This window comes from Drosophila simulans, chromosome 2L, assembly GCF_016746395.2.
Source record: "Drosophila simulans strain w501 chromosome 2L, Prin_Dsim_3.1, whole genome shotgun sequence".
NCBI classification, from domain to species: Eukaryota; Metazoa; Arthropoda; class Insecta; order Diptera; family Drosophilidae; genus Drosophila; species Drosophila simulans.
Genome location: NC_052520.2, coordinates 6,304,944 through 6,316,337, shown reverse-complemented (window position 1 = coordinate 6,316,337; position 11,394 = coordinate 6,304,944). Strand labels below are relative to the sequence as shown.

At 44.8% G+C, this 11,394-nt stretch overlaps 2 protein-coding genes across 7 annotated transcripts in view; both read right to left on the bottom strand.

Annotated features, from left to right (window-relative positions):
* Positions 1-255: 255 nt before the first annotated feature.
* LOC6731194 (rap guanine nucleotide exchange factor 2) lies at positions 256-8,933 on the bottom strand. 6 transcript variants are annotated; one of them, XM_039291045.2, is made up of 8 exons: positions 8,545-8,933; positions 7,354-7,478; positions 7,048-7,293; positions 3,172-6,946; positions 2,962-3,111; positions 2,098-2,538; positions 1,783-1,898; positions 256-1,625 (listed from the first exon to the last, which is right to left on the bottom strand). In XM_039291045.2, exons 2-7 carry the CDS (start codon positions 7,381-7,383, stop codon positions 1,831-1,833), a joined length of 4,710 nt encoding a protein of 1,569 aa, XP_039146979.1. In that variant the 5' UTR covers positions 7,384-7,478; positions 8,545-8,933; the 3' UTR covers positions 256-1,625; positions 1,783-1,830. The 6 variants fall into 6 exon arrangements, with proteins under 6 accessions (XP_039146979.1, XP_039146980.1, XP_039146981.1 ...); XM_039291046.2 differs by having other exon boundaries at positions 256-1,622; XM_039291047.2 differs by lacking the exon at positions 2,098-2,538.
* A 217-nt stretch (positions 8,934-9,150) lies between these two features.
* The window catches only part of LOC6731190 (discoidin domain-containing receptor 2), a 78,737-nt gene continuing 76,493 nt past the window's right edge, over positions 9,151-11,394 (bottom strand). Inside the window, exons 16-17 of the mRNA XM_016179647.3 lie at positions 10,718-10,867; positions 9,151-10,655 (exon numbers count right to left, since the gene is read on the bottom strand). Of these exons, the coding sequence (XP_016023734.1) occupies positions 10,491-10,655; positions 10,718-10,867 (315 nt within the window). The 3' untranslated portion in view covers positions 9,151-10,490. The remainder of the gene's footprint in view (positions 10,656-10,717; positions 10,868-11,394) is intronic.

The window sequence follows — 11,394 nt, the reverse complement described above, 5'->3', positions numbered from 1 at the left end:
ACAATACGTGGCAAAAAGGAAGACATATTTGGCCCGTATCAACATCAAATTGAATTAATAGTCTTCAGATGTAGGACAAATTTTGTATTTCGGTAATAAAAGCCAGACATTTATTTTTTAGACGTCTTGTCAATTTAATGAAATGTTTGAAAATTTGTTTAAGCTGCCTACTTTTTTCATTCGCCACTAGAATTTTGAATATTTATTTGACGTCCCCAGGATCTTTGAAAATCAAAGATACAATTAAAAGATCACTTTTTCAAGGTAATATTCATTATTAAATAATTTTATTTTTGTGCACCCTTGCAAACAAGTTGCAAAAATAAACGCTCAACATGACATTGAAAAAAAGTCTCTCGTCGTTTTTCAAAGATTCCTAAAAATCTAAGCATTTAGTTGCACAACATACAGACATATAAATACAGAAAATCATTAAGCAAAATACGCGATTTTTATTTATACAGAGTACAATTTAGGCTTCGATCTAATGTTTTTCTTAAGCCTTAAAAAGCAAATTTGGTATTTAGTCTAACTTAAAAGTACAAAGAGCACAATGTATACATATTTAGCATATCCAATATCGTTTGATTTGATTTGTTTTTGTTTTCTCGAATTCAGCAAAACATAATTTGATTTTCCCTTTGAAAATGAAGCGAGAAACGGGTCTCCACTCATGGTTTGTATATATAGAGATTTCTTGTATATAGCTTGTATATGTAGGTTGTATATATATATTGTATATATCTATGTATATAACAGGCATTCATGCACACACAAATATTCATATTGGAGTTCCTTACGTGTGAGAAAAATACGATCAAAAATGATTATATATGGTTTTTATATGTCTCAGGTTTGTCTTTCATAACTTATTTCTGTCTTTCGAGGAAGTTGTACTTTGATGATTTCCTTTTTTTGTGGGCTAGTCTAGGTATTGCTAGGAGTTGTATAATTCTATACACAAATATTGCATTTGTCTGCCACTCTTCCTTTGAATTCTTCGGAACGAATGGTCAAAAATATATTCGAAAAATGTTTTGTCTATCTCTCTTTTGGGCTTAACAACTAAATATTTGGAATTGGAGCGAAGGTTTTTCATAATATATATATCTATATAGCGTTTAAAGGAGTATGCTTGTAATAAAATTAGCTTGTACATAAGTATTAAAGAAGTATACATTAATGGAATTAATGGTGGCTTCGAGTTGATTCCGTTTGCGTTTCTATATCAATTGATCGTCTCGTTGTTGTGCTGGGCTTTAAAATTATTTTGTTCTGTTCTTACACTTGTAAATGCCGACGAAAAGTCTTCAAAAGAGTTTTAGTTGGGTCTGCTGAGAGGGTCTGCCTGCAGACGTTTTCTTTTAAGAGAAAAGGCAACTTCTACGCTGGCGGTGAATGATGGGTAGAAAGTGTGTACAAAGAATTTAGCTAAATTAAATAATAAATGGTAGGCCCTAACTAAAATTAAATTCTCAGTTACTAAACCTAAATACGCAATACAAATGGATACTAGTAATGTTTTTGCAGCTCCGGTGAGGGGGTAAAGGTGATCGGATACGTCGTTTTTGATTGCTGGCGAAATTGAAACCACAACCATTAACAAATTTTGGCAACTCTATCTGCTGAAATTTAAGAGCAAATTGTTATAATCGCGTACCGATAAAAAATATTAACGTTTCAGAACCATAAGTACTCAAGTTGTTCTTAAAAAATGAAAGTCAACTTATCGTGTGACCTTATGGTTCTGAAAATATAACAACATGGAATGGACATACTTACAACTAATTAAATAAACATATAGCGGTTAAAACAGCACAATTTGATTCATTATTGATTCATGGGTGGCATGGGACATATGGTACACTTGGTGCTATCCATAAAATTTGGCGGGCCACCTGTGAAGGAGAAATTGATATAATTAATGTGGTACATAAGTCGAGCTTACAAAACGTAGATCAAGCTAGAAAAACAAGTCGAACAACCCGGTGCAACGCCTATCTCAGAAAGACCCGACTCAACTCCCGCTTTGCATTTGTTGTTTTGTCGCTGGATGGCAATCTGGAAACCATCTCTCTTGCGGTCCGGTCGTCTTACCATGCATGTGGTTCAGGTGCCTGCTGCCAGCAGTGCCCTGGTGGTGGCTGTAGATACTGCCCAGGGGGGGCACATTGTACGGCGGTGGCGGCGGAGGTGGCATGGCCAAAGATTGCTGCTGCTGCTGGAGCTGCTGATGCTGGCTGCGTGCGTGCATGTATGCTGCTGCCGTCGGCGGTGCAGAAAGCTGAATGGTTGCTGTGGGCTGGTTCGGTGGAGGTGTAGGTGTGCTGGGTGGTGTATTTGTGCTTTGACAGGGACTGTTCAAGTTGCGGGTCACCGCGTTGTTCGATATCTGCTGGAGCAGCCGGCAGTCGGCTGCGGTATAGACCGGCGGGGATGGCTCGTGTTGCGAGCTGCTCTGCTGTTGCTGCTGCTGGTACTGCATGTGGTAATGCTGCTGCTGATGCACGTAGCCGCTGTCGCAGGACGATATGGAACCTGTTGGGTGTGAAATTAGGGTAAAGAATATGTCTGAGATGGCGGCCGTGAAATGGGGACCTCCATTCGGGATTCATTTCATGGTACCACGTGGTGCAAGTGTGCGTGTTGTGTTTGCGTGTTATATGTATGTTTGCGTTTGTGTAGCCGACAACCAACCAATTCCAACCCAACCACCAAAAACTATACGTTTCAAATGCAAGCAGGGAACGGAGTCTAAAGCGCAACTAACAAGGTATAAATAACTGGCGACTACGATCTATTTATCGGGATCCGATTGCTAAGTACACTCAAAATACATTTCTGAAGAATTTCGAAAATAATAACCTCACTATATGAGCATACTTAGCATCGGGTTTTAGTAGCAGCTAATAACGTATTTTTAGTCGATTTACAACTACGATCTTAGGACATAGCACTTACCGGAAGTCACGGATTTGCGCAATGGTAAATCGCGAAACGTAGTTACACTACTGCTCTCCAGGGAGAGATCGACCGACGGTAGAGGCGGCGGCGGAGCTGGAGTGTCCGAGTGCGACCGCTCGTGGATTGCGCGAGAGGGAATAATGTTGCCTGCAATGGAGCCAATTTAGTTAGTGATATACAATGAGGCAGTGATAATTATTCCTTTACCTCCAGAAGCCAGTCGTCGGTGGGAGCAGGGACTAGGACTTGGCGTACACTGGACATTGGCCACTGCACTGGTTGCCGGTGAGGTGACCACTCCTCCAGGCGAGGGTGTGCTGAAACCATGTGCCGCATGCATGTGATGCAGTGGAGGAATCACTCCGGCCATTGTGGATCCGTGACGCGGCACGAATGGCTGGTGCGGCCGAATCTTTGAGGACTCTGACAGGGATAGCATCTTTTTAACTGCCTGTGGCGAGGCTGTGCCGAACTTTGGGCCGTTGTTATGCATCTGTCTTCTTTGATGATCGCTGGTAGAGCTCGTTGAGCTGGTAGTCGAAAGGGTAGGTGAACTTGGGTGCCTTTTGCGCAGCGAGAGTGAGGAGTTCGGCGCCGAGCTGGAGCTGGTATGCGAATAGATGCTCAGTTGGTCGCCGGCATTGAGGCTGGAACTGCCCCCGCCGCCTCCACCTGAACTGCCACCAGCACCGCCACTGATGCTGCCTCCACCACCGCTTCGGTGTGAGGTATTTCCATGCGAGATGCTGCCCGAGTATGTGGATCCGTGAGCGGGCTCGCATTCCAGCGAGAATTTGTGCAAAAGGTCCTCGTCACTGAGTATTTTGAGGCTGTTAAGATATGCTTTCACTCGCCGCACCATCTGCGCCTCCTCAAACATCTTCTTGGGATTGGGCGCCGCCGTCGACTTCTTGCGCCGCTTGATAGTTGCCTGGCCGGCATTGGCGGCGATAACTGTGCCAGCGGCAGCGTTGCTCTGCGATGCAGACATCTGATTGAGCGAGAAGAGAGCGTTGGATGGAGACTGCCCCTTGAGCTCAAGGATCGATAGCAGATCGTATGGCGAACTGCACATGTGCGTGAGCAGGCGTACCTCCTTGGCCAGCATTCGCAGCTTCTCAAAGTTGATTAGGCCGTCCACTCTCGTATCATTGCCCAGGTGAATAAAGGTGAGATCCTTCTTGACGATCGGATAGAACGGGATGATGGGGTGCTGGGCCAGAAGTTCGGCGGACACTAGTTGCCGATACTTGCTCATGTTGCGCGAGGGATCCATCAGGTCCTGCAGGTCGTTGAACAACCTTTGGTATTTGGAGGGCAGCTTCTCCCACGTCTGACGCAGTCGCGAAACAGCTCCGTGTCCCAGCCCCGAGACGATTGCAAACATGGAGTTAAAGTTGCGGCACTCCTTGCAGTGGCGCGCAATCTTGATGAACTGCTTGACGATCTTCATGCGGCGCACAATGTTGTGCTCGGCGCAAATCTCACTCACAACCCAAAACATTTCGCGATTGACCAGTTCGGCAAACTTGCTCAGCATAGGCACTCCGTAGCGTGAGCGCAACTCGAACAGTTCGTCCACGTACTCGGTGGACTCAATCTGGCGGAAGTTCGCAAAGTCCTGTAGAGTGAGCTGAATGGCCAGCTCGTATGCATTGAGGTGCAGGAAGTGCACGTTCGACTCGCGTACCAGCTCCAGGGCCAGTTCGTCTGGAACCAGCGGTTCGGTGCTATCGTTTAACTTGAGGTAGTAACGCGCCGCAAAGCTTATTCGTTCGGCCAGGTTCTGCAGCTGATCGGGCAACCGACGCTGCTTTACCATACCCCCGTCGCCTACGCTCACTTCGCATAGCGAGAAATTCGAGCTGGGGTCGTGTATTCCAAACTCCTGCAGCGTCAGCATTACGACCTCGTGGGCCGTCGTCTCCTTGTAGATAAGCACATACTTGCACGTCTGGTCTGCCTTGTACACCTTGAGCACGTGGTCCGGGTAATCGGGCAAGAGGTGCGATTGCGTCGAGTTTGTCGTCAAAGTACTGGCCGCTGATGGCCGGTGAATGTGGGCGTTTAGGTAGTTCACTTGCAATCTTCCTCCACCGTTTCCACCCGCATCGCTGCCTCCATCGTAGTTGAGGCTGGTTAAATCCGGATTCGATTGCGACTGGTAGAGCCGTCCACTCCCACTGACCGTACATCCATTGATAGACGACTGGGTGGAACTGCTGCACGAACTAACCGCAGAAAGTTTTGACTTGGGATCATTAAGCAGCGTATCCGAGGAGTCGTTCAGGCTGCTGCCGTGATTCTGCTTATTGAGCAAATTCATCTTTGCCAGCGCTTTCTGCAGCCGTCGCTTTGGCGCCAGAGTCATAAACCCGCCCTTCGTATCCTGCTGATCCGAATTTGAATTCCCACCGGACTTCTTGGCCGAACTATTGTTAACGCTTTGCAGGAGTTGCTGCATAAAATTGGAGGCCATGTTGCCGCTCCCAGTCACTGGCGGCGTTTGCGGTGGAGCGCAGTCCGGCTGATCAAGTAGCATATCGACGGAACTAAGGCGCACCATGTGCGCCCGATTTGAGGCGCTGACGCTGGACAATTCGTCGGTGGTGCTGTCGGAGCGACCGTGCAACTTAGCAATATCATTGGCGCAAATACGGCGTGGACTTCGCACAGACTTGAAACTGCCGCTGCCCGCGGAAATGCTCCCGGATCCAGCGGTTCCACCGCCATGCTCAAGAGCCTGCATAATCTCCTTGAAGCCAAGCAAGTTGCTCTTAACGCTGATGCTCAAATGGGTGGTGCCTGTGAGTATCTCGAGAGCTCGCTTGCTGGTCACATGATCCAGCGACTGTCCATTTACTTCGTGAATCTGATCGCCGCGCTTAAGCCCCACATCCTGGGCCTTTGATCCCGGCTCGACGTGCGAAATGTAAATGCCCACTGCTGCGTTACCGGTGGCTATGGCGACGCCCCGCAGCTCGTAGCCGCCCACGATGCGGAAGTTGAGCGGCTCGTCACGTGACGATCGAGTTAGGGTACAGCTGCGCATCCGCGCTTTGGCGGCACAGGCTATGTGCAACAGGCGCAGCTGGCTTAGCAGCTTTTTTCGCTCTAACAGTGCCTCAAAGACTTCCAGAAACTCCATCATCTCATAGTCCGCCTCGAAATCGGTGAAGTGGTTGTTCACCCAGAGGAGCACGACGCGTGTTACGCGATCTCGCAGTTCCTGCGTCTTGTGCGCATCCACCTGCTCCAAGTCAAACCAATGCAGCAACTTGCTGGTCACCTCTTGTGGGTTCTGAATAAAGATGCGGTGCGTGAGCAAAAAGTCCTCCACGTATGTGGGATCGGTCATTGAGTTTTCCTCGACCAGCTGCTGTAGCAGACGCTCCGGAGTACCGCGGATAACTACGTGACCACGCTTCATGTTTAGCGAAGCCGAAGCTCCTGTCGCCGATACGCCACTGCCAGCAGAATCAGTGCCCGCGCCGCCAATGGACCGGAGTTCAGTGACCATAACAACGAAACCATTCTCGTCCTCATGTCGCCGGATGTTCTCCTCGCCTTGATGCTGAATACGGTAGTAGTCCGTTTGCGTGATGCACACAAATTGGCAGTCATCGCACTTCGTACGCATCACACCGCGGTGATAGAGCTTGTCCATGGTGGGAAGAATGCCGAAGGAGTCTCCCATTTGCAGCTCTTCGCGGCTGCCATTCGCATGCTCGATCTCCACGGCTCCGTTTATGAGCACCGACCATGAGTCCAGTTCCTCACCATCTGACATGACCACGGTGCCTGCCTTGTCCACCACGGCGAATACCATCACGGAACATAGTGCTCGTCGCACTGCCAGCGTAATGTTTGTGAATGCTTTTAGACCCTGCGTGAACTCAAGCAGTACTTCCACATCCTCCTCGCTGCGCTCCGCCGGATCCTTTTCCAGACAGTCACGCACTGCATCGCGCACGGTTAGACTCTACATAAATCGAAAAAGAAATCAAATGATTGATCAGATGTTCTTCCTTTTCTAATGTCATTCTAAAACATCCTTATATATTCGATGTTTTGTCTACTTACATCCATGCTCTCCGCTAGATCCTCCTCGTCAGAGTCCACGACGGACTCCACCAGGCCGGAGAGGTCAATCTCCTCGGCCTCCAGCGACGAGGCATAGTTCGAGGCCATTGTATCGCTGCCGCTGTACGCCGAACTGGTGTCACTGGAGTGCGAGCCCCGGTTGCATTTTTGGTGCAGTTCCGGCCGGTTGATTGTCGTCGAGCTGCCCACCACCGCTCCTGTGCCTGCTATGCTTGTGGGTGGATACTGTTGGGGGAGAGAGGTCAATTTAATTCAAGTACAATAAGCAAATCTGCGCGCACTCACATGATGTCTGATATGGTGATACGGATCCATGAGGGGTAGCTTTTGCTGTGGATGCTGTCTACAACGGCATGCCAACCTTTGCCCCGTTTGATGTGATATGTGATGAGATTAGACTTTATACTTAACTGAAAAGGTTGAGAAAGGACCATAGTAAGCAACAAAAGAAAGAGTGTGTAAGTCATCTTATATGCACGCTTCTGTGCATTATAAACCCCTAATATTATATGATTTATGATACAGCGCAATTTATTATAATTCTGTGGGTCTGAAGAACTGAATTTGAACCAGCATTAACCTTCCATAGCTTGTTATATCCTCATGATCACGGATATAGATAAAAGCAACAATAGTGGCAACTTTTTTAATTGCCATTTGTACATTGTTTGGCTTTCTAACCGAAAACAATTGGCCGAGAGATTAGCCATTGTATTGCGTTTGGGCCAATTTGAAGAAAGGGTGGCCCAAATCGCGGATGTAGTGGCATCTGCGGAGCTTTGATTGCGATGCACACTGGGCTCGAAAACAAAGGTATTCGAAACGAAATTGCTGTGAGAGTTTGTTAGTCAATTCTTATTCGGCTTTTTGTTTGCTGGCCGCGCAGGTTGCTGCTTTTGTTTTTTAATTTTTGTTTCTTTTTTTCGCTGGTTTTTTTGCTGCCCGCACTAACACACTTTCATTTTCCGCCACAACAAACACAATGCTGCCAATAAATTAAGGCAAACAAAAACAATCGGAGAGCGGGCGAAAATTCTCATGGGAGATTGAGTATGCGCTGCCTACGCGTCGGCGGAGTCTGCATGTGTGTGGGAGCCAAAGCTGCTACGGTACGTGAGAGCGATTGCTGAGCGTGAGCATGTGTGTGTGTGCCTGTGTGCGAGGGGGCGAGCGACACAGAAAAATAATAACAAAAAAATGAAACGAAAATTGTAGGCGACGACATCCGCTGCGCGGATAAGCCATACACAACAATAATAATAGGAGCATTGCAAAATCAAAGCGTAGTAAATAAAACACACTTTGCACCATCCACACAGACAGCAGACGCACTAACACACTCGCACAGCCAGCAGATATGGGCGTGTTTGGTGCAGTTGAATGGTTTTTGCGGCCTGCAAGGGCCTTCCAGTTGCGGGGGGTGGGTAGTTGGTCGGGGCAGTGTTTATGTCCCTGCACTCGCTAATTATACGCACTTTTTTTTTAGCCGCAAGTAGTTTCCCAGCTGCCCTTTTTGCGTACACTGCTGCATAAAGAGATTCAGGCAGCGTGTGTGTGTATTGGTATTGTGCTGCGCATTGTTGGAATTTCTTTCACTCACACACACAAACACATATCTCGACGAGGAAAAGTGGCTGTTGCACTGCAGTTTTGTGGGCGCTTTTCGCTCTTAGCTGCGTGGCCGAGTGTGTAAGATGGTAATTCGAATTGCTTTCATTTGGCGAATTAGTTTTTCGATACGAGGGCGACCGTTTAATTTAGAAAAATTAAGTAGCTGAAAACTAAAAGTCCGACGCGTCTTACAGTGTGACCACACCGATACCAGGTTTTCTAGTCTATCTATGACTATCGCTGATCTGCGGTATTTAAATACCGATGGGTTGGTATCGATTGTTTACTAAGTTCCTCTTTAATTCGCTAGTGGCGCCACTGCTGTTTCAAAAAATAACCGCTCATCTGGGAATCGGGTATTTCTGCTTCATGTTTTTTAAAACATTTATTTATAGATGGCGCCCAGGTGATATTATTTTTTCATACATTACCGTTATTTAGAAACTACAAACTTTTTAAAACAAAGTGCTGTGTTTTTGAGGATTTTTCTTTATTTATAATCTAATGCAATTTCTTCCATTTCAAAAAGCGTACAATTCTCAGTTTCATCTTTAGAGTTCTTTTATTAAACATGATTGTGCTCAACGATTTTCTTTCTTGTCTCTACGTTTTGCTTATTTATATTTTGAGTTACACTGATCTTTAGCAAGGGAAACGTATCGGTTAGTTTATGGCTATGCTAAATTAAAATAATTATGTTTAATTTAGTTTTTATTTAGTACAGAATCTTTTTAAATATTTGGAATACATGAAAACCATTGAACTCTTAACTGAAATAATGTAAATGTCGTCTATCATGCAAATTTAAAACGATCTTACAACTATGCTTATGATTAAAACTAATTTTCTTAGATCGAGTTGATATAACTGCATATCTTTTTTCAGCGAAACCTTTTCAAGCATTTGATAGAATACAAATTAAATAAAGTAGATATACGATTCTTTAGACTTTGTACAGCACAAGAAAATAGCAGGGAAAAGGCACAGTAAAAATTTGGTTAAACAAAATACATTTTTGATATGCGTCTAATTGACTTTTGTGTAGACTAGATTTAAGAACGAATGTCTGCGATTAGCCTAGGTTTTTAACTCGAACGAGTTTAGATTTGCAGAAATACAAAGCGATTTGCACAATTGTTTTCACACTTCATTGTTTAAACAGTTATTGTCAAAATTATATGCAGGCTTTAAATACTTTTTCCATCGCGATACATCGTCAAAATGCAGTTGTAATTTCCAGGAAAAGGGGCAGCAACGGCAGGTGGACATTATTTAGTTTTTATAAATATAGACTCATTTCACTTTACTCTAGTAAATATGTAAAGCATAATTGATTTGATAGATAGCGTTCAGGTGGAGGAGCGATAGGTACACACATATGTCAATGTTTTCATTTTCGATTCCATTTAATTATCCATTGGATAGAATGCACAAATATTACCATACGGAGTTTGCTACCAATATTATTTACACTTAAACTCTTTCAATGTGTATTATTCGAGGGATTTTATAAGCTATTCACTTAATTGTGTCCTTAGAAGTATAATATTTGTTAGCGATTCCTGTGTTTTACCGTAAAAACAGTCGTTACCGTTATACATACATATTTTGATAATTTCCAAATGGACATACCAGTGGAAAGAAAGTGTAACGTATTAAATTCGGGGTTTGGTTTGCGATTGTTATCCATTAAGTTCTCTACATGCATTTCTCTTTAAAAGTACGTTCTTCCCGGATAGCTGTCGAAATTGATAATTGAATTATAACCTGCTAAAATCGTGTTCATTTCGTGTTTCTACATCTCGAATGCTTCAATACATGTGTGTATGGGTCTGTGGCTTAAAACCTAAATTCTTGCGCTGCAGATACAAATGTATCTCGCGGAAACTGGGTCGACTCGACTCGTCGCGCTGCCAGCACTCGCACATCAGATCGTAAATCTCGCGCGGACAATTCGGAGGCATTGGCAAAAGTTCCTAGAAATACGAGGAAACATAATTCTTTGACCACATCAATAATTGTTTCTATAGACACTCACATGCATTTTGTAGTCCCGATATATGAGCCCGATGTTTTCGATTACACTTTTGTCCGACAAATGCTCGTAGGGCTGCTCCCTGGCGAAAGTCAATATTTCCCACAGGGCAACTGCGAAGGACCACACATCCGATTTCGTTGTAAACTTGCCCTGCAAAGAGGTATTATCAAACAATGTTGAAAACAGATAGATCATTTAATTATTAGGAGATACATCGATACTTTCGATGAACTACAGATAAAGCGTAGCATATAATTAAGCTTAAGTCTAAAAAACCAAGGGAAATTGCAAAAAAAAATAAGTATTTGGTTGTCCTACATTCATTTTATCTTAGCTCCTGTTAGCTCCTGTTCATGTATCTAAAACCTTTTGTAGCCTTTCATTATACGCAACAGGGTTCCACAATCCGCCCCCTTATCAATTCCGATTTTTCCTGCAGTGGTATCCACTCAGTCGTTCGTTTATTTGGGCCCTGTTGAACCCCTCTGGAAACCTCTAAAACATCCTCCCCATTCTCCCCAAGCCACGCCGACTCGTACTCGTACTTGTATCTCTAGTCTTCCTGCCTCCCAGAGGCTCTTTGTTTTTATTTTTATCTGTCATATTGTGTGGGAATGTTTGTTTGTACGTATGTACATACTATATTCATGTACATTTCGTTCCGTTTGCTTTTCGTA